The sequence below is a fragment of the Mastigoproctus giganteus genome, chromosome 10 (assembly GCF_048544385.1).
Source record: "Mastigoproctus giganteus isolate SK-2022 chromosome 10, ASM4854438v1, whole genome shotgun sequence".
Taxonomy (NCBI): Eukaryota; Metazoa; Arthropoda; class Arachnida; order Uropygi; family Thelyphonidae; genus Mastigoproctus; species Mastigoproctus giganteus.
In genome coordinates, this window is record NC_143584.1 from 37,187,615 (window position 1) to 37,212,195 (window position 24,581).

The following is a 24,581-nucleotide window of genomic DNA, read 5'->3' on the forward strand; positions in this document are numbered from 1 at the left end:
CAGGATCTAGATAATTTGGGCAGATGGGCTAACAAGTGGCAACTGAAGTTTAACCTTGACAAATGCAAAGTACTGCATATGGGTAGAAATAACCCCAGAGAAACGTACCAACTGTGTGGTACTACACTTAAGGTGGTAGAAAATGAAAAAGACCTGGAAGTAATTGTGCAGTCAGATATGAAGTTCTCTGAGCAATGCAGACAGGCTGCCAGGGCAGGTCATGGGGTTTTGTCAATGATACATAGGAATTTTGCTAGCAGGGAAAAGGTGGATTATCCCTCTGTATAAGGCAATGGTCAGGCCACGGCCTTGAGTACTGCGTACAGGTCTGGAGACCTCATTTTAGGAAGGATGTAGATTTACTTGAGCGGGTACAGAGAAGGGCAACAAGATTGGTGAGGGGAATGAAGGGATCCTCTTACCAAGAGAGGCTTAAGTTCTGCAAATTGCAGTGGCTGGAGACTAGGCACCTGCGCGGTGATCTGATTGAGGTATATAAGGCCTTGAATGGATTGAGCACGCTGAATTCTGATGGGATCCTTCCACTTGTTCAGATTATGAACCTAAGGGGGCATAAATTCAAATTAAGAAAAGACAGATGTAGAATAGATGTGCGGAAATTTGCCTTTAGCCAGCGGGTGGTTAATTGCTGGAACAAACTTCCATCTGTCATTGTGGAAGTTGATAGCTTGAATAAATTTAAGGAGGAACTGGACAGGCATTTGGAGGGAATGGTGTGATTTTTTTTTTTTTTTTTTTTTTGGCTGATGCTGCATAAGCTCATACATTTGCTTTCTTGCATCACATGCCACTACTACTACTATATGTGCAAACAAATACTTTCTGAAATAAAATGTGTTAAATCTGTTATGAAGCAGGGTAACAAGAGAGAATTCAAAATCACATATGCAGTTAAAAGCAACAAAATACCAACCAGATTTAGAAGCATTTCTAAAGAAATTCAGCAACAAGGAAGCCATTAAAAATTCTTATGGATCATTACTAAAAATTATATTTAAAAATGTATCGTTAAATATTATTACGACAGGTATATAAATAAATGTATTTATAATTTAATTTAAAAATAAGATTCCAGAAGTTTTTTTTAAAAATTAAATTCTACATGATCTACAATATCTACTACTTAGTTTTCATCAACAATCTGACTGTTATGACTATTTAACAAAAAATTGGAAAAACAAGATGTGACCCACCATAGAAAAAAAAGATGCGGCCCACTGATACTAACTACCGATAAACAAGCTGCTAGTGTAACACGGAGTCAGAATGATGTGACAAACACTGGAAAAATAAAAATGAGTGCTGACGTCTCTTACAGGCCAAATGATTATGATGAATATAATGAACTATGAACACAAATACAGTAGGCCAGCAAATCAGAATATCTCGTCACTTGGGATTTTAACATCCCAGATATCAATTGGAAATTTTGATAGCTAATAGTAATAAAGTATTTCTTGATTTGTTGGTTGGCTGCTATCAACATCATCACGTTAGAGAGGCAACAAGGGAAAGCAATATTCGTGATCTGGTTATCAGCAGTGATTCAACATGTACTGTAATTTAAAATAGGCAATGTTTTAAAGATGTAATCTTAGAGGCCAGTAAGCATTTTATACCAAATAAGAGATATTCAAGGTTAGACTAGAACAATATTTTTTTACTTTATATAAAAGATAATTTTCAGATATCAAAGCAAAGAAAAAAATGCACAAAATTATTATAAATCAATAGGGATACACAGACCTACAATAAATTATACAAACTAATGTGAAACAAGTTACTCAAGAGTTATGTAGGCTAAGGAAAATTATGAAAAGACCTTGACTAAAACTGTAATGAAATGCAACAAGAAATTCTTTGCATATGGTAACACTAAAAGCAAAAGGTTGAATCACATTGGCTCACTGGATATGAATGGTACAGCTAGTAATGATCCATTACAGATGGCCAATAGATAGAATAAATATTTTGCATCTACATTTGCACATCAGTTTTAGACATGAGTGAAGTCTGCCGACTGATTTTGGGCTGGAACTGAACACAATCAAAGCCCCTAAACACAATGGAATCTATCCAATTATATTAAGAGAAGCTGCAAATGAAATAGCTAAACCTTTAGCCGTAATAATGAGAGTATCCTTATATTCAGGAGATGTACCTATAGATTGGAGACGTGTAAATGTATCCCTTATTCACAAGTGTAATTCAAAGGGTCTATAGGATATCTAGAGACCTCTCCTATTAACCTCTGTGCCAGGGATGAAGATCATTTAGAGCAGTGGTTTTACCTTTTTTTTAATAACGGCACCCCTAACTAATTAATTTTTATCTTGTGGCACCTCTACTCAACTTTCTGCCTGTTAGATCCGATTGTGTGTGTGTGTGTGTGTGTGTGTGTGTGCGCGCGCGCACGCACACACACACACACACCGATGAGAAAAAACATTATAACCACCTAACGAATATGATGTTGGTCTTCCACATGCAGCCAAAACAGCTCTTAACCCTGCGAAGCATGGATGCTACAAGATTTCTAAATGTCTTTTGGTACCTGATATCAACACATAACTGGCAGATCCTTTTAACTCCTGTGAGGAGTGTGGTTGAGGCACCACGGATCGGAGTTGCTGTTCCAACACAAACCACAGATGCTTTGGTTGATGTCTGCAGAATTTAGAGGCCAGGGGAATACCTGGAGATCTTCCTCATGTTCTGCAAACCAGCCTCGAACAATCCGGGCAGTGTGGCATGCCGCATTATCCTGCTGAAAGACCCAGAGGGAAAGACCGTTGCCATGAAAGGATGTAACCTAGTCAGCAATGACGTTTAGGTGGGTGGTAGATGTCAGAGCGCCCGGGACATGGATGACTGGACCCAGGTTTTGCGTGTGATGCAGGTGGCTTTCTTACTTATTGTCCTTGTGTGTAATACGCCTTAATTTCCTTACTAGCTATGACACAGAAAGCAGCCAACTAGTGTGACTTCTCAGTATGTATTAATTCTTCTCGGTATTACTCAACTGCTGAACCGTAATCCCTTTAGCTCTTAATTCGTGCTTTCTACAGCAAAAATTTCTGAAATTGCCTAAAGGCCAGAGATGCAAATATGCGGTGGCAGTAAATAAAGTCTGTTGCACACATGCTTTATTCTGCTTTGCAATTTGGTGCTTTCTCATCAACTTGGATGTATTTTTTACCCTTCTGCTACTTTTTATATTGTTGTTTTTAAGAAAAAAAATGTATATTTTACCATGGACAATTGGGTAATCAGAACAAAACAGTCGAGGAGTGATGACAATAGTGTTGCTACAGATACTTCAGAAGCAGAATGGGTAAGAATTGCATCATGTTAAAATTTTAACACTAACGTTATTTCAAGTATACTGCAACCACCAATTACTGGTAGAGAGCCATCATATTCCAAATCAAAAAGAATAGAAAATAATAAGATTTTATGAAGTATAGCTTTAAATGTTGTTGATGATGATCAACATCATTTGTGTGCAATATGTTACAAAAAACAGGCTAATGAAAAATACGGAATCTTTTTCAAAAGACACGCCGATGCCATACAAGGTCTGAAATATTTCATGAAGATTCTTTGTGAAGCTTTAAGAGCATTGTTGGATTATTATATTTACTAGGTTAGTATATTAGAAATGAACAAGGAGTTACCTTTTATTCAGTCAGTAGGACCTCTTCTTTACCAAATCTCCTTACACGAATAAATTACGAAACGATTCGTTGAAACAAAATTACATCATTTAAAATAATTTAAAACCCATAATGTGTTCCTCACTATTGACACACAACCCGATCCAAGAAATATTAAACCCCCCCCCCCCCCATGCAACCTCTAGTGAAGGCAGACATTTTGTCATAAAGGCGAAATTGGAATACGAATAAAATACTATTAAAATAAGATAAATGTACGATAAAACAATGAAATTAAAAATTCCTCACTAGAACACAAAAAAAATACTTCTAAAATGCGATAAAACAATGATATTAAAGAATTCCTCCCTTAAGCAGACTAGAACTTTGACTAGTGTCATGGTCACACAGGATGGAATGAAACTAACGAACAGGTCTATGTTCGGAATCTTATAAATAGAAGATTAGTCTTTGGCATGCATGCATTCGAATGTCCACGAATCAGATATGAGGAATGGACAACAAAAGTTAACAGAATGTTTTTGTATTTTCATGTCTAAAGACTCAGCAATAAGTTAGTATAATTATGTTGAATATTTAAAATTTTGGCTTCATTAAAGAGGAATGTGCAGTTTTCATTTATCGCATGGAATGCTAATTCCAATGCATTCATACATTAAAGAATGGATAGGAATTACAATGCACGAACTGATGCTTCATGTTGCTTAACCCTCAAGTAGCCCTCAGGGTGGGTTAACCCTGAAGCTTAACCCACCTTCTTACATTGGATCTACCAGATCCAATGTAAGAAGAATCACAATCCTTACAAGAAATGTGGTAGACGAGGTCATGTGTTTGTCCAGAAGTTGATAGCACAGTGTGACTTTTCAGTACAGCATATAATTTACGGACAGTTTTGCTACTATTTGCATTTAAGTGCCTCTAAAAAGGTTGATAATTTGTCTATACCAGTGTTCAACATATGCATTGAAATAAAATATTTTTTATTAATCCTGTCATGTTTGTTATTGATTATTTTGTCATTAGCTTCTAATTTAATGCTATTGATAGAGGTAATCGTGTATCCTCTATTTAGGAACCTATTCGTCAGTTCTTCTATTTCTATCTGTAGGGCAAAGTGTGTTGAAGAGTATTTGAATGCATTTAACTGATTTAGCGTAATTGGCCTTTTATATGACTATGGGTGATAGCTACTATAATGTAGGAACATCCCTGTATTCGTAGGCTTACGATAAATACTGAAATTAATATTTTCGCCCTCCCTCTTAAGTGTGTTAAGTTTAAAAAATTTATGGACTTTGTTTCTTCTTGTTCTATCCCCAGAGTAAATTTTAACCTAATGTGCATATTATTAAAAGTTTGCAAAACTTCATTTGAAGTTTCATTATCTGTTATAATGAGGGTGTCGTCGAGGTATCTTCCATAAAATGTGATTTTTGGTAAAAACTGTTAAATGTATATTTTCCAATCTATCTAATTTCAACTCCAATATTAGGCCACTCAAGTTTAAACCCATAGGCAAAACCGAAAATCTGTCTATAAATCTTACTTTCAAATACAATATAATTAGCCTCAACCTGTAACTTAATTAGCTCAAATCTCTCTTTTTTTGGGCAATTTCGTACTGTTAATGCTAATAGTGTCATTATTTAATAAATCCCGAATTACATCCAGCGCATATATTACATTAATGTATAATAAAACTATATCAAGAGAAAATAATTTAACTCCTCCCTCAATCTTACAGTCTTTTAAATTTGTATACAGGGTATCATAATTCTTTATACTATATTTTAATACCTGCCAAAAAGGTTTTATAATCCAACGTATATGTATCAGCAAGGCAGAAAAAGCAGAATTTTTGTAGATACCATAGGCCAGATAGGGTGTCCAGGTTTGTGTAGTTTTACTTGTCCAAAAAGAATAGGTACATTATTTGTTCCAGCTTTTAGTTGTGCCATTGAAATGTAATCCCTTTTACGACATGAAGTAAGTAATTTGTTGTATTGATTAACCTCATTATCAAACACCTCTTGGTATGCAGAATTACAGGTAATTATCAGATAGTGATAATTACCTGTAATTTTTTATTATAATCCGTTTTATTTAAAATTACTACATTATCCCGCTTATCAGTTTTGTGAATTATAATATCCTTATTTTCCCTTATTTTCCCTAAAGCAATAACTTCATTTCTATTTAATCTCGGTACACCTGACATCTTAGGATTATTTATGATCTGATTAAGTTGTTGGATGAAAACATCTTTTTGGGGGATGTCTCCAAGACTAAATTCAATGTCTACTACTAACTGTTTCTTTGGTAGAGTGCGTAGGGGTAGATTGTAATTTAAACCTTTTTCCAACGGCGCGACTTGGTGCTCAGTTAATTTATATAAATAAAAGATTCGTAATATTTTTGTAAACCTTTATTTCATCACTTTTACGAATAGGGAGGTTGGTATTTGAATCATATTCGGTTCATGTCTTCAAGTTGATATATTAAATCGTATTAAATTAAATCATAACAATGATCACCTCCTTGTGTGGAGAATATGGGGTGTATTGTGAGGTGGATGGTGTACATGGTGTCCCTATATTTTAAATATAGTGACATGGTAGATCCCAGATTGTTATCATTGTGGTTTCTGTTCCGATTATTAGTCATGTTGTTGCTATGTAGGTCAATCGTATTATTACGAACATTTCTAAATCCGCGCAGTCCGTGTAGTTTGCTATGGTGTCTAGTCCTTAATTCAATCTTTACAGCCTTCCGACGAAAATCGACAGAAGTTTTCAAAACATTGCAATCATTGGAATGCAAGTATTTTTTGATCTTGTTATGGTAATGTTGTATTTGTCTGAAGAATATCCTTTTATCCGCAAGCCTAGGTTCGAGAGTGCATAATAATTTTATGTGACATAGACAAAACTGTCGATTTTTACCCAGGATCCTCTTGTTAAAATTTATCTTTGCAAACTTAGGTATAATATTCTTTTGAAGACACAGTCTTTGAGATTTATTAAATAATGACACTATTAACAGTATGAAGTTGGCCAAAAAAGAGATATTTGAGCTAATTAAGTTACTGGTTGAGGCTAATTATATTGTATTTGAAAGTAATATTTATAGACAGATTTTCAGTTTGCCTATGGGTTTAAACTTGAGCAGCCTAATATCAGAGTTGTATTTAAATAGATTGGAAAATATACATTAACAGTTTTTACCAAAAATCACATTTTATGGAAGACTAGCTCGACGACATCCTCATTATAACGGATAATGACATTACAAACGAAATTTTGCAAACTTTTAATAATATGCACATTAGGTTAAAATTTACTCTGGGGATAGAACAAAAAGAAACAAAGACCATAAATTTTTTAAACTTTACACTTAAGAGGGAGGACGAAAATATTAATATTTCAGTATTTATCGTAAACCCACAAATGCAGGGATGCTCCTACATTATAGTAGCTATCACCCATACTCATATAAAAGGTCAATCATGCTAACCCAGTTCTTAAATGCATTCAAATACTCTTCAACACACCTTGCCCTATAGATAGAAATAGAAAAACTGACGAATAGGTTCCAAAGTAGAGGATACCCGATTACCTCTATCAATAGCATTAAATTAGAAGCTAACGACAAAATAATCAATAACAAACATAATGACAGGATTAATAAAAAATATTTTATTTCAATGCATATGTTGAACACTGGTATAGACAAATTATGAACCTTTTTAGAGGTACTGAAATGCAAATAGTAGCAAAACCGGTCTGTAAATTATATGCTACACTCAAAAATCACACTGTGCTATCGACTTCAGAACAAACACATGACCTCGTCTACCACATTTCTTGTAAGGATTGTGATTCTACTTACATTGGATTTCCCAGATGTCTTTTAAACTAAAGGGTTAAGCAACGTGAAGCATCAGTTTGTGCATCGTATGCGAACGCATCGCAATTAGCATGCTGATGTGATAAGTGAAGGCCACACGTTCATTTTTAATGAAGCCAAAATTTTAAATATTCTCCATAAATTATACTAAGTTATTGATTGCCGAGACTTTAGAAATGAAAATACAAAAACATTCAATTAACGTTCATCTTATATCTGATTTGTGGGCATTCGAACGCATGCATGCCAAAGACTTATCTCCTATTTATAAGATTCCAAACATACACCTGGTTCGTTAGTTTCATTCCACCTTGTGAACACACTAGTCAAAGTTTTAATCCACTTAAAGGAGGAATTCTTTAAAATCATACGTTTATCTTATTTTAATAGTATTTTATTCCTATTCCAATTTCGTGTTTATGACAAAACATCTTCCTTCACTAGAGGTTAGGCGCCTCCATAGCCAGGTGGGAAGGAGCAGCAGTGCATAGCACACGCTTCTTGATTAGACAGGGGTTCGAGGCCGTCACCACCAAATACGGAGGATGCGGAAAGGTCAGGGAATGACCACAGCATATCCCGGAGCAATATGGCCTTAGTTGCTAATGCTCCTAAAAACCAAACACACAAACAATCACTAGAGGTTGCATGGGGTGGTTTAATATTTCTAGGATCGGGTTAGGGTCACCGCTGTGATCCTGGGATGTTGGACTGTCTATGTGTCAGTAGTGAGGAACACTGAGTTTTAAATTATTTTAAATGATGTAATTTTTCTTCAACGAATCATTTCATAATATTTGTATAGGGAGACTTGGTAAAGAAGTCCTACTAACTGAATAAAAGGTAATCCTGTTCATTTCTAATATATTAATAGAACGTATGAAAAATTGAGCATAAAATAAGCTCTCATTTATGTTGTATATTTAATAGGAAAAAATCTGAAATCACATACTATTGCTGAATCTCTTATTCTGCCTGCTGCTATAAAAATGATTTCAATTATGCATGGAGAAAAGTACAGCAATGATTTAAGTACCATTGCTCTAACCAGAGACAGTCTCGCAGCATATTACAGTTATCGGGGAAAACAAAATTCAGTTTATTAAATCGGTTGAGAGAAAGTCAATTTTTGCAATACAGTTAGATGAATCCAGATATTTCAAACCCTGCTCAACTTATTATACATGTGAGATACTGCTATGAGGGAGATATTTTAGAGAATTTTCTATTTTGCAATGCTTTGGAAGAAAGAACAGGTGAGAAGATTTTTTACGTTATACATATTTTCTTTCAAACAAATAATATAGCGTGAAACAACTGCTTTGCCAATTGTACTGATGGTGCGATTGCATTAATCGGATAAAATAAAGATTTAAAAGGCAAAGTAAGCAGAGGAAATTGCACCAAATATAGTTTTGAATCATTGCATTACACATAAGGAGGCATTAGTAGCAAAGGAAATATAAATGGTTTGCAGGAAGTTTTGAAAGATACGATAAGTGTGATCAACTTTATTAAAAAGGTAGAAGCTTAAATGGCAGACTTTTCACAATGCTTTGTAATGAAATGGGTTGAAATGAAAGTGAGGTGGCTATCCAGTGGTAAAAGTGTTGCGACGTCTTTTTGATCTCAAACATGAAGTTTTATTGTTTTTGTCGGATAAAAATCAGAACCTTGCTCAATTGTTTACAAATCAAAAATGGCTTGGAAAGCTTAATTCCCTTGCTGATATATTTGAGCTTAATGATTTAAATTTAAGCCCCAGGGAACAAATATATCATTACTCGACGGTAATATAGAAACTTTCGAGGGGGAGCTTCTTAACCTTCAAAAACTGAATTGGAGCGTAACAATAATGAAATGTTCCCATGCTATTCTGATTTTGTTATAATACTGACATTTTACAATTTAGGGACATCACTGCGACCCAACCAACAATGCGAATTAAGAATCTTTCCAAATGATTTAATGTATCTCCAGAAAAAAAAAGTTGTTGGATTCATGATCCCCTTTGCTTTTGATTTTTCTTCATGTCCTGAAATTACCATGCAACGAAGAGGAAGATCTTATTGACTTGTTGTTTGACAAAGCTTGTGTGCTCTTTTCAAGACTACGTGGGAAATATTTTGGCTCTCTCTTCAAGATGAGTATCCAGAATTATCGAAAATTGCAATACAAACATTGCTACTTTTCGGGTACCAATGTTTGTGTGAGGTCGGTTCCTCAAAATTAACAGCTATAAAAACAAAAGAGCGTTCCAGACTTTATCCAGAAGATGACGTGAGATTAGTAATTTTAAATATTACCGGTTATCCAGGCTCGTCCTAATTAATGGTTTTGTTTTGTAATTGTTCATTGTTTTATAATCTTAATTGAAGAATAAGACTTTGAGATTAGAAGTTTTTGCTGTATTCAATTAAATTACTAAACAGTTATTTTAATGTGTAAATTGAAATGGAGACAATTTTTTTATTCCTTTCTAAGTAATCAAATAACATTTTCTACTATATAATTTATAAAATGCCATTTTTCTTCTCTAAAAATCTGGTCATCCAACCTCGGAGTTTACATTGAGGGGTCGCGTCACTTTTATATTTAATAAAGGGGATTGCGATGGAAAAGAAGTTTGCATGACACTGGACCAGACGACCTTCTTCCAATCACTCAAGGTCCAGTTTTGATGTTTGCATGCCCATTGTAGGAACTGTTGCCAGTGAACCATGGTTAGCATGGGCATTCAGAGCGGCCTGCAGATACGCAGCCCCATTTTCAGCAGGGTTCTACTATTGCATGTTGCGACACATTACTCCCATCACCAGCATTCCGATTACTGGCAAGTTATGCCACAGTCGTCACCCTTCTGTTTCCACGTACCATCCGGGAGAGCCTTCGCTCACCTCGAGCATCGATGAGCCGTGGTCATCCAACACCTGACCGGCAGTTCGTGGGTTTTCCCTCCTCTTGACTACTTTCGGTAGGTACTAACCGCGAGAATCCTAACAGCCACGCCATTTTGAATATGCTCTGACCCAGTCATCTGGCCATTACAATTTGGCCTTTGTCAAAGTCGCTCAAGTCCGCTGCCTTTCCCTTCTGAAGAACAACACTGATTAACAGAGCTCAGTATCAGGTGTTTTTTTAATACCATGCACACGCTGCAGTTCACCTGCAATTTTGCTTGTTTCATGAATCCCCAGAAGAGGGTTTCTGTAGGTTCATGGAGTGCCTCAATTACATGAGCAAATATTCTTGTATCCCTTCTATTTTAAGTATATCCCATTTATTGATGCCAGGAATGGATTAAGATTTGGGGGGGGGGGTGATCCTGATAGCTTCTGAATTCATCCCTAGGTGGCAACACAACGTATTTCCAACAATTTATGTGCAGAAAAATATTGGGTATCTGTACTGAATGTCTATTTCACTTAAATAAAAAAAAAAGTGTATGTTCTGTAACTATTTTTGAAAAGTTTTTCCAATTGCTGTAAATGGGGGGGGGGAGTTAAGTAATTAAATTAATAAAATAAAAAATTATTTTTTTACTATTTTATTCAGAAACTGCATTTTTTTTATTTATAAATGAACTATTTTTTATGTAAATATCGCATAGATAATTTTATAGTTCGCAATTTTTTGTGAGTTATGGTCCTGCTGAAACGAAAATTACGCCGTTAGCATAATTTCTTGACAGGAAATTCAACGATTATAAGGACATTTAAAAGTATATTTCAAAAGGACATTTAAAATTATTACTTACCAGAACTAGTGTGTTCTGGTAAGGAAGGATAAAAAAAAAAAAAGTATAACACTATGGTTCCATTTACAACTGTAGATGACCAAAATTTCCTAAACATTATCAAAAATCTAGTTATGTTTTGTCTGTGCAACTTGTTTCACCAAAAGAAGTTTCTAGGAAATGACAGCTCAATGGATTAAAAAGGCTTAGACAGAAAAAAAAATCTCTTGCTCTCACTTGACACATATTTTGAAGTTCACACATCATTGAAGAACCACTCACTTATACAAACATTTGTGTTTCAGCTTCAATTGAAGTCAGAGCACTGATTGCTGACAACAATAGTAATTTTTCTAAAAAATTTAAGATACTGAGCATTGAAGAACAACAATTAAACATATCTAAAGATAACAGTTACAGTATAAAGCAATGGTAAAACTGAATCAAATAGAAATACTGATGAAAGAAAATAAATCTTCCCAAATAAGCAATGTTTTACATTACGACTGTCACAAACATTACTATAACATTTTAAAGGTGCAATGCATACAATCTTTCTATGTTAATGCTGATTTAAATTGAACTTTGCAAGGTTCACCTAAATTGTCTTCTTTGCATAGTCAAATAATGAGGAAGTATAACACAGGAAAACTAACAGGCAGCAAAAAAAATCAGCAAAAGTCCTGGGGGGGGGGAGAAGTTTGTTACGAAATTCCCTTAAAACTTTTAAGAACAGCAAAATGCTGTTATTTAAAGTGTTACTTTATAAAAACACAATAAAAGATTGAGTTTATATACTCATTTGAATTTGAGAGCATTTGAATGGTGCATATTTGGTTGGCTGAAGAAAGATATATTTAAAGTGGGAAAAAATATCAACTGTGGTATCCTAGTACCTCATTTATTTGGTATTGCAGCAAAAGCTCCACCAATCCATTCAGAATGTGAGTAAACCTACTGCAAACTAGAGATGGGCATAATAGAGATCATAATCAATCATCTCAATCACTGATATGATTTATTATTATCTATCATTCAATCATGACCATCACTACTTTGAACATCCAGTTCAATGTAGAACTTTAATTTTACCGTTCCCAAATTGGAAACCATTCAATGGCTGAAATTTCATACACAATTTTGAAAAATAAATATTTTGCCATGACTGGAATCCTTGTACCACAGGCAGGTGCTATCACTATTCAAACAAGTTACAGCAGCAAAAATAACATCAGGAAGAAATATCATATTATCATGCCAGCCTGCACAGGTTTCATCGCATGACAATGATTTTGGCGCTGAATGCAAATGTTCTACAGACAGACGATTATCCGGAGTAGAACTTAAAGATATACATTATTTTCATGCATACAATAAACAAAGTGGTGGTACTGCACCAGAGAGTTAAGGAATTAACTCCTCTGGAAAAATATCCAGAAACAAATGATTTTGAGAGACGTTTCTCCTTTGTCATAATGACCAATCGGATTAACAACAGAGTACTGGAATTTTCATAAAAAAGTTATGAAGGTGAATTACTGATAAACTAGATGCAGCAACATACTTATGTTATTTATGTATACATACAAAGGGTACTAGGAAAGTTTTGCAATAAGACGCAACAATGAATCACAGGAAGCTGCTTGTTACTGCATGTTGAGACATGTTCATACGTGCATAGTAGCCGCCGCGCCAAGTCGATGGGCTCAGTTATTCATTAGTAGTGAGAGTGTAAAGTGCTTGCAATGGCATCGTGGTCACGAAATGAGATAAGGACAGTTTTGCGGTATAATTTCATGCGTGGTTTAACCATAGACCAGTGCTTAGAAGAAATGACTCTTGCACTAGATGATGATTGTCCACATCGTACAACGATATTCAGGTGGTATAGAGAATTCCAAAGGGGAAATTTCACTCTGGAGGATTCTGAGAGGCCGGGAAGGCCACGAACGTCAGTTACGGAGGAAAACGTTACTGCTGTGAGGAAAATGCTTGACGAAAACAGGCAAGTGACCTACCAACAGATAGAGGATACTTTGGGCCTAAATGCACCAGCAATTCGTTCGATTCTGCAAGATCATTTCCACGTGAAGAAACTTTGTTCTCTCTGGGTGCCGCATCAACTGACTGAAGAGCAGATGACACGACGTGTGACTTGGTGCCGGGAGATGTTAAAAAAGTTTGATAAGGGACAATCTCGGTATGTGAACAACATCGTGACAGGTGACGAGACTTGGCTGTACTATTACGATCTGCCGACCAAGGCTCAAAACAAAGTTTGGGTCTTTTATGATGACGACACACCCGTAATTGTCAGAAAATCCCGATCTGTAAAGAAGAAAATGATAGCTGTATTTTTCAAATCGAGTGGAATTGTGGAACGTGTCATTTTGGACACGCAGAAGATAGTCACAGCTAAGTGGTATACTGAACAATGCCTGCCTAAAGTCATTGGATCTATGAAGAACCTGCGGCCAAAGTCAAGAATGGACACCTGGTACCTCCATCACGATAATGCTCCAGCTCACCGCGCCACAGCCTGCACCGAATATTTGACCACGACAGGACTGAAACTTCTCGAGCACCCTCCCTACAGTCCAGACCTTGCTTCCTGCGACTTTGCACTGTTCCCGCATGTGAAAATGAAGCGAAAAGGGAGGCGGTTTTCCAGTGATGAGGACCTTATACGGGTTTGGGACAACGAGTGTGCTTTACTCCCTAGTGAAACTTGGCAGAACTGGTTTAAAGATTGGTTTCGGAGGATGGAGAGGTGTATTGAATGTAGAGGTAATTACTTTGAAAAAATTAAATAAACAAAGCTGTATTGCAAAACTTTCCTAGTACCCTTTGTATTGTGGTGGGGAATCAGTCAAGGATGTTGGCCACTAAAGCTGTATGCAAATGATAGGGGTTTATAACACAAAAAGAAATTGCCTTTCTACAAATTGCAATTGACATTTTTTTTTTATTTTCTCCCTTTTAATTTTCAAATGTACTGCCCAGTAAAAAATTTTGAATATCACAGAAAATTAAAGTGCATTCATAAGTTGGCCCCCCACCCCTTAAGCCGTGGTTATGTTAATTAAATGCAGGAAATATTAAAAACACTAAAATGATGATGGTTAGACTGGCAAAGACAGATGATAAATCACTGGCTAAGAAGGCAAAAAAAAAAAGGGGGGGGGGGAATTGATATATATTGATGCAGATGAATTGAACAGGTACTTTGCATCAATATTTACAGACAGAAGATCATAGTGAGAAAAAACTGTAAGTGAGGCCGAAGAGCAATACTGAAATTTGATATTAGAAAAATTTTCGAACTTAAAGGCAAGTAAGGCTACTGTTGTTTAAGGCATTCACTAATTTTTAGGGAAGTCAGTTGCAGATATTTTTGTGAAAATAATAGGTTCCAGACTACACCCCGCCCCCAACACTGTTCCCTGCATCCATATTAGATCTTTACTCGTTCCCTAATTATTTATATAATGATGTGTCTATAACAATATTTTATTACTTGAACATTAAAGCTTCATCAGTATATAGCATATCTTACCTTATGCCAAGATCTCGTTAAACTATGTTCTGAAATGGTATTTCTCTCCCAACAAAAAAAAAAAAAAAAAGGTCTTTATATCTGGTAGGTTCTCATACTTAATCTGCAAAATTTCTATTGCTTAATGTAATATTTAATGATAATGATTAAAATTGAAGTACTAAAAATTATTTTTATTCACCTCCCCCCCAAAGCTATGCGCCCTTGTGAGTGATATGCAACACCATTAAGGATCAAGATCCCTCTGTACAGTACTTAGTTTACTCAACACTATTATGGTCTTAAGATCACTGTACAAATAACAGCAGTGTCACCTCAGTGCTCCCTCCAACGCATTCCTGTAGATGCCATTCTCTCCACCATGCATCAGCTGTGACATATTCACAGTGTCCACAGTTCTGAACTTGCATGAATACTAATATCTTTTCTGCTTTGATTTAAAATGCGATATTTTTAAGAGCTTTCTCATATATACACGAGGTGTGAGAAAGTGTGTAAAGAGGGTGGTGGAAAAAAATCAATTAACAAGATAATGGCATACAGATGAGGATAATCTGTACTACAGTAAAATAACATTATGAAGAATTTCTCGAGAATGCATGAATCATTTTGTAATTCATTTTTCGATATCGTTTTAAAAAATTACTTCATAAGTTCTGCAATGCTTTTGTAATATATAGAACTAGTATAATTTTATTTAAAGAAATAGACTTTAAAATCAATAAAAAATATATCAGAGAACAAAATACATATTACAAAAGTGGATTTTGCACAGAGAAGATTTTATTTTTAAGAAAGTAGTTTATAATGTAAAATTTTAAAAAAGCACATTCAGAAATAGTGCAGTTATGTAAGTTATCATTAATTGTTAAAATCTCATTAATATAATTTTTGCTGTTATTTCATTTTTTCACAAATACATATTCAAATTTAATGAAAAAGAAAATTTGCAAGTAATGTGCTATTCCCCGGAGTAACTTTACTAAGGTAACTGAAGTTTCGTCCAATTAAGTAATTCCCATAAATGAGGTAGAATATTTATTGTACAGTTTACACATCTGACTACAGTAGTACAGCTGAGGGTTTTACAATATTTCAATTATATGATATTCTACAACCTATGACATGAAAACATATAACGTTAAATTATCATGGATACTTTCTTACAGGAACATTAAATTCATATGAAAAGTATGATTGTTCTAATCACTTTTCAATAATACCGTTTTACTATCAAACTTTAACATTCTTCTCACTTTAATTTGCAACTAATGTATCTCTGCCATGTTAAAATGGAAAAGGCTTGTCTTACCATTTAAATAAAAACTGCTGCCCAATAAATATGAAAAAGTGCTAAAGTATCAATTATAAGTCTCTACTTGATTACAGAATAACTCTTGTTGACAAGATGATGCTTGGAAATTCTTATTACTACAGTGAAACTTCTCCTAACGGACACCTCTCGTTAACAGACATCTCTCTACAACGGACATTTTCAAATTCCCCAACTCACCTCCATTGGTTTTAACGTGTTGGCAGCTTCTGTCTAGCGGACATTCTCTGTAACGGACGCGGACAGGCAATCTGCACTGTTTCGTTTAGATTAGCACTTAATTTGATCTCCCCATAACGGACAGCGGGCGAGCTCACAGCCCTTTTTCTAGGAACGTTTCTTCCACATATTGCCTCAATCGTGTGTTTATTTTCTATTTCCGATTCTCTGAATTTTATCAAGGTTTACGTCGCGGTTCTAAACCCTTTTTCAAGAATTTTAAGGCACGTGTAAAACTTCTGATGAATTCGCTGTGTGCGGGGGAGGGATTTGGTCGGCCTTTAGTCTTTTCAGTTTCAGTTTTCAATTTTGTTCAGTGTCGTGTGAAGTGCACAATGTCTTCTTGTAAACATTTAACTTTAAAAGATAAAGTCGAACTCATTAATGCATATGATCGGCAAAAAAATAGTGTTCGCAATCTCACTGCAAAATTCAAAATCGGGAAGACGCAGTTAAGCGACATTCTAAAGGAAAAAAAATGAACTGCTCAAACAATTTTGGCAACACGTAAATGATCAGGTTCAGAAATCATTCCCGAAAACTGTTGGACTTCAAATTCGTCGCGCACGTGCTAAAAAAATTCCCATTAATGGGCCTATTATTAGGGAAGGGGCTTTGGAGGTTGCGAAATCTATGGGAGTAAATGAGTTCAAAGCTTCTGTGGGATGGCTAGACAAGTTCAAAACTCGGCATAAAATTTCTTGGAAAACCGTAAGTGGTGAAGCTGGATCTGTTGATACTGGGGTTGTAACAGAGTGGACCATCAAATTGGAAGATTTATGTCATGATTTTGAAGCTAAGGATATTTACAACTGTGACGAAACAAGGTTGTTTTTTAAAGCTCTTCCTGAAAAAACAATGAGTCTAAAAAACGAAAAGTGCCAGGGCGGAAAAATTTCTAAGGAACGCTAGACTGTACTATTGTGTACAAAAATGCTGGGAGACTTTGAACAACCTCTTGTTATAGGAAAACCACAAAATCCTTGTTGTTTCAAGGGCATAAAGTTGAATCTTTTGAATGTTGACTGGAAGTCTAATAAAAAAGCGTGGATGACACGAGATATCATGAGCGAATGGATAAGTCACTTTAACCAAAACATGATTCGTCAAAACAGAAAAATTATTCTTTTCCTGGATAATGCTGCATCTCACCCGCACATTGAATTGTCCAACATTCAAATCGTTTTTCTGCCACCAAACACATCTGCAGATTGTCAGCCCTTGGATCAAGGGACAATAAAAAAATTTAAACTTCACTACAGAAAACGTGTTTTAAGACATCTCATCGCAAACATGAACGATGTAACATGTGCGCGTAACCTTCCAAAGAAAATCAGCATCCTAGATGCTGATTCAATGGATTTCCACTTCAGTAAACGCAATTAGAAAACAAACTGTCATGAACTGTTTTGTAAAGTCTGGCTTCTCAAACGCAAAAATTGAAGTTGTGAACAGCAATGTGGAGCACCAAGAAAAACAAGAACTTCAACATCTATTGATAATGTATGATACTTCAGCTACAAAGATATAGACTCGAACCTCACTACTGAAGATGGTGCGCTCTAGATATCAACGACATTATCATCGATATTTTTCTAGAAGTTCCTCATGAGGATGAAGAAATGGAAGGAGGTCATTCTGTCAAAGAAACATTAACGACGAACCACCGATGAAAATAGAAGAAGCGCTCATACAAATCAATCGTTTAAAAATGTTTTTCGCCGCTGAAGAAGATACTGAAGGACTTTCGATGGTTTCTTCACTCCAAACAAATGTTAAAAACAAAATTATCAGCCGGAAGAAGGTGCAGAAGAAAAAAGTGATTACTGTACGCATTTTTCTTAAGATAAAGTCATAATACGCATAGCACAATTGTATGTATATTATTTACAAAAATATTGTGCAAAATCTGTATACAGGCATACCTCGAATAACGAATAGGATGCGTTCCACGAAATTACTTCGTTAAGCGAAACTTCGTTTTCAGAGGTAAAAATACTATGGCCAGAATAGGGATACGTTCCTACGTAAAGAAAATGAAAAGCTTTTTTTTCGAACAAAGAAAAGTTTTATTAAATAAACAGTCAACTTACATACAAAGTGAAACCACATTTTAAAATACGAGTCTAAAGTTGATTGTTTATGCTCTTTTTCTCTTTCATTTAACAATTGCCTATACGGAGTTATTGCATTTAACACTGATCGCTTAACAATAAAACTTCTTCCTAAATCAGGATCATTTTCACTAAAAAAATTTAAAACGTTTTCATTTAAGCATGTAATTTAAGCACCTTTTTAAATCTTTGGTTGTTAACACTTTTTCGGCAGGAACTTCTTTAACTTCGTCATCATTATCTTTGTCTTCGTTGCTAACAAGGTTTTCTAAATCTTCCACTGAAAAACCATCATCTTCTGCATTCAATAAATTTCTAACATCCTCTTCATCGACATTTTCGAAACCTATTGATTGAGCCATCTGGATAACTTCATTTCTAATTTCTTGGATGATGTTATTTTCTTCTTCTAGTACAACTTCTGGCCATATTTTGCGCCAAACTCGATTTAAGCATTTCTTAGTGACTTCTTCCAAGAACTATCAATGTTTTCAATTGCGTTTTTAATGGTGTAGTTTTTCCAAAAAGTTTTAACTGTCATTTCCTCTTTATCCTCTAGTTCAGTTAAATTGCTTAATGTTTGACGCAGATAATAAGCTTTAAATGATGCTATTACTCCCTGATCCAATGGTTGAATCAGGGAAGTTGTGTTTGCTGGAAGAAACACAACTTTGACAGGAATGCATGTGTCCAACGTGTTAAGATCAGTAGGATGTCCCGGAGCAACAACAAAAGAGCTTTTTCTTCAAAGTTGTTTTTTTGACAATACCGTTTTACTTCAGGACAAAAGTGGTTAACAAACCAATCAGTAAATAACTCCTTGGTAACTCACGCTTTTCTATTTGCTTTCCATATTACAGGTAAATTCATTTTTGTGTTACCTTTTAATGCCCTTGGATTTTCTGAATGGTAAACTAATAACAATTTTAATTTATAATCGCCAGAGGCATTTGATCCAAAGAGTAACGTTAAACGGTCTCTGGCTGCTTTGAACCCAGCAGCTGATTTTTCTTCAATAGAAATGAAGCTTTTTGTTGGTAGCCGTTTCCAGAACAAACCGCTTTCATCAACACTGAACACCAAATTTGGAAAATTTTCACGTTCAATTGTTTCCTTTAGTTTTTTTGGAAACTTATTTGCAGCTTCTCCTGTTAATTTTACACTATGAATCCTGGCCCGTTTTTTAAATTTCTCGAACCAACCACGAGAAGCCCCAAAGGTTTCCGTAATTTCTTCAGTTTGTTTAGATTTCAGGTGATTAAACTGGAATATTTTTTTTTATGTTAAATGGTGCTTGAAATTGCCGACTTCGTTATATCGAAGCTTCGTTATCAGAGGTTACGTTAAGCGAGGTATGCCTGTATATTTTAATTTAATTTTACATTAACGTTTAACGATTTTTTCTTTTTTTTTTTTTTTTTCCTCCCTCAGACTTCTTGTTAGCGGACACTTCTCTCTAACGGACACATTTTCGTTCCCCATGGCTGTCCGTTAAAGGGAAGTTTCACTGTATTTGCAAAAGGGCAGCCCAAGGGCCCAACCAGAGGTTACCAAACCTCATTATTCCTCCCCCCCCCCCCTTTTTTTTACAAAAATTGTCAAATCTTCACTACAGTGTGGATATCACTGTAGTATTAGTATATATTTATAAATAAAAATACACTATATTATGTGAATAGATTTATGCTTTTATCACTTTTCCAAGTTTTTCATTTTCTAGATTATTGGGGAAAATAAATTTCAACGACCGGGGATAACTGCATGTCTAATGTAAAAAATTATGATCTCCTCTGCCACCCCACATGCAGCACAAGTAATTTTATATTTATTTATTAAATACTATACATATAATTTTAAAAAATTATTTCCAAAAATCATTAAAAAAGGTTAAACTGCTGAAAATAGCTTAAATTATTTTCATACCTTTTTGGCATCATTGTTATTGTCAGTGTGATTTGGTTGAGGGCTCATGACAGAACCATTACTGACAGAACCTGTTTGAGAGAGGAGCTCGTCTGATCCACGCTAGAGCAAAGAGAAATAAAAGAAATTATCACCAGAAATAAAAGACATTATCACCAAAGAAAACATTCAGAAACAAATTAAAACAAAAATTAAATATTTAATTCTAATTTAGGAAATGTATTATTCCACTGTAAATGCATAAAATAATTCAGTTTAGTCCAACATCTCAAAAAAGATGTCAACTTTGAAAAAATTATATTCAATAACTTAGCTAAAATACTATATCAATTATAGGAGAACCTTAGAGATTTGGAATTTTCAAAAATCTAGCATTTCTCCGAGGGTAGTCAACCATACAAGGGCAAAATATGGATGGACTTGGATACAGATGCCAAAATTTATGCATTATGTTCCATTAATAATTTCGAAATAATTTCTTTCTGTTTTGCATATTTGTAGGCTATGTCTCTATTACTATATATTTGCAACGTATAAATTCACTCAACACTAGTTCACAATACAGTACATAATAGTAGTAGTATGTATTCAGTTTACATAACACAATTAGATTACTAAAATAATATTGCACTATTTATATCTGAAGTTAAAAAAAATATATTGAACATTTTCAACATCCATACTGCACAAGACACCACTGAATCCAGGACCTTTATTTCTTAGGCAAGTACATTACCCACTAAACCAATCCAGCAGAACAGGTCGACAATTTGGTTTTATACGGGTAACGTTTTGGAAATCCGGCTACTGATTATCTAATAAAAATCATAATTACTGAATAGTCTATACAAATAACCACCGGGGAAAAAAAAAAATAAAAAAATCTAGCCCATGCTATGTTCCAGAGAATGCCTGAAAAGCTTTACTGAAAGTAGAAATTTTAAATTGTTTAAAATTAAAATCAGATGTTCCAAAATTCACTTAAGTGTGTTGGCGGGGGGAGATAATAAAAACTGTACCATCATCTCCTGATGCAGACAAAGTATTTGACTACTTTAAAGACAAAAGGCTTAACTTCCAACAATCATGGCATAACTTCAAAACTAATTTGATAATATGCAGTTGACAGCAAAAAAATTTTCCACATCGCTTTGCAATAACAGGAACAAGCCACCAGCAGTTAATTCCAAGTGACATTTAGTATTTATGTAATTCAGCAAGATATAAACTCTGGTGCATAGTTCTCAAACTTGAGCATGCTGACTGTTAACAGATTCCACAAGCAAATAAACAGAATTATTCTGATCAAATCAAAAATATATATATATTTACAATTAGCTCTTCTGTGTATTTAAGTTTAATAGTACATACTACCCCATAACTACCTTAATTTTCCCTATTTTGACCCATGTTTTTATATGGATCAAAATAGGGAAAATTAAGTGATAGATCAATTACTGATCACTGATGGTGGGAGGGGTTTGCACTGGACTGTGTTTACTGAATCTTTGAATACAGTGAAGGTGCACAGCTCAGTGTAAATGCCTATTTCTAGGAAGGGGGGAGACCTTGTTTCAGAGAAAAATACGATTAATTCCCCACTAAGACTGACAAACTGGCCACAGTGTGAAAAAATAATAATAAATAAAAAATAATGAATAAAAATTTCTCCCATCTCAATGCAGATCATTATGAAATGATCTTAAAGATATAAATTAACTTGTATACTTTAATGCTTTACAGCAGTACAAAATTTTAACCAGTTTCCCAATGTCAAGTATACATTAATGCACACAAATATAGAAATTCGTAGATTTCTGCAAGCTTGATTGACAGTTTTAAAAAGAGCACATTCAAAGTAATGGCTGCTGATGACCACTAAGCAATAACTGTTAATAGGTCCCCTCCCCTTAATTATAATACTGAAATTTTTGTAGTCTACACAGAAAATCTGTAATTATGCACATTATAATGGAATGCAAAAAACCAAGCGATTGAAACTAATAAATAAAGACCAATTTTATAAACCAGTGACCATTCTAAATTAAAGTATGCAAATCAGTTAATAAAATTGAAAATCGGTGGAAATATTGCTCAAAACTATATAAAGATGAAGTGCTGTTACAACTCAGCCAATAAACCAGCTCAATTTTTTATATATATAACTGAGTGTTACTTTTACATCAGATTGAATCCCTCCACTGTCTGCTTCCTCCCTCCCAACAATTTCGTAACCACCTATTTTGCCTATTTACGGCAATTATAAAAATTGCCATAAATTGATTATTTTCGATTACTGCCCTTAATTTATTATTTCTAGATTCTCCATTATGCCCAATCACTACATACAACATGTAAAATAAAGCCAACTGCAGTTATGAAGCCGGCTAAAATACTGAAATGAACCCTGCAATGAAAAAAGTATTGAAAAATTCAGAAATAACACTTATGTGAATGATATGAACATGAATTATCTACAAGGATATCTCAAATTGCATACTGAATTATCCTTCCCATTAAACAGGAAAAGATGAGCCTCTAATTGTTAAACATTGAGGTATTGAAATTCCACAACCATATTACATATTTTAACAGCAGTTAGTCAATGGAAATGCTATGTGAAAGAGTAAAAGGACTGAATACAGGAACTAGAGGAAATGAACCCACACACAAAATAGGGAGGCACAAATTCTTCACTGTTCACACTATTTTTCAAAAGGTTTAGGAATGTTTAAAGGAGTTGAGATTTTATTCCACAATCCACCAACTTGAAAAATTTTGTCAATGAAGAATTTTTCCTTACAGAAAATTCTTGTTGTTAACTACTTTTCATTAAAAATAATTATACTGTCAGTTAAATAACTAATAGTATAAGCCAATATAACAGTATACAGGCAAGTCTCGGTTTCCGATCGAGTTCCGTTTCAAGACTTTGTTTTATGTATCTTGTATACCTGTGCTTTTACGATACGCAGTTGCGTACATTAGCAGCCATTTTAAAGCATTAAAACTATGTACTAAACATCGAATGGTCTATACAATACGTTTTATTATAATAGTTATTTGTAAAATAATAAGTTTACCTCAATGTAATACATAGAACACTTCCGTATGATACTCTCCAGAAATTAAAACAAACAAAAAAAAAAAAAAAAAAAAAAAACACCGAAAAACCTGCATTAGAGTAACAAATAATTTAAAAATTAATTAAAAATCAATTTAACACAATGAAAATTAAGAAAATTAATTAAAAGAATTTAACGAAAAAAATTGCAATACAATTTTCCTTCCTGAAGCTGACAACACTTTGACCATATGTCGTGATCACAGGAATGAAAATACGTGTGTATTTTCAGACCGTATGCCATGATCACAGGAATGAAAATACCTGTGATAACGACATACGGTCGAAAAGCATTGTCAACTTCGGGAAGGAAAATCATACTGCAATTTTTTCGTTAAATTCTTTTAATTAATTTTCATATTTTTAATTGTATTAAATTTATTTTTATGTTAAATTGAGTTTTGTGTTAAATTGATTTTTTAAATTATTTGTTACTCTAATGTAAGTTTTTCGATTTTTTCATTTTAATTTCTGGAGAGTATCATATGGAAGTGTTCTACGTACTATATCGAGGTAAACTTCTATTATTTTACAAAAATTGATATCAACGTAGAATGTATTGAGCATTACATCTCTGGTTCATACTATATAATGTAGGTATGCTTTATGGTTTATCGTATAATATATGTAACGTAAAATAAAATAACAAAAAGATTTTAAAAAACAAGATATCGTACTTGTTAATTTTAATTAAAAACAAAGAGTTACAAAATAGAAATAAAGAAATACTGTACATACATATGTACTGTATTCAACTTTTACTCGTATTTACTTCAATATTTTCCACATAAGTGCCACTAGGTGCAGATGAGGTAAATGGAAGGGCATCTGATAATGAAGAAACAGTTGTTTCCACTTTTTTAAAATACATTTTTATAGAAGATTGCACAGTAAGTTTCTTTTTTTCTTCAAAAATCTCACTGTAGCATGCTAGACAGTCGTAAATGCCTAGTCTCACTTTTGCAATTC

At 34.3% G+C, this 24,581-nt stretch overlaps 1 protein-coding gene across 1 annotated transcript in view; it reads right to left on the reverse strand.

Moving 5' to 3' along the window:
* The window catches only part of heph (polypyrimidine tract-binding protein 1 heph), a 393,048-nt gene that overhangs the window by 219,427 nt on the left and 149,040 nt on the right, over positions 1-24,581 (reverse strand). The window contains exon 3 of the mRNA XM_090383369.1: positions 20,489-20,590. Coding sequence (XP_090239495.1) covers positions 20,489-20,590 — 102 coding nt within the window. The remainder of the gene's footprint in view (positions 1-20,488; positions 20,591-24,581) is intronic.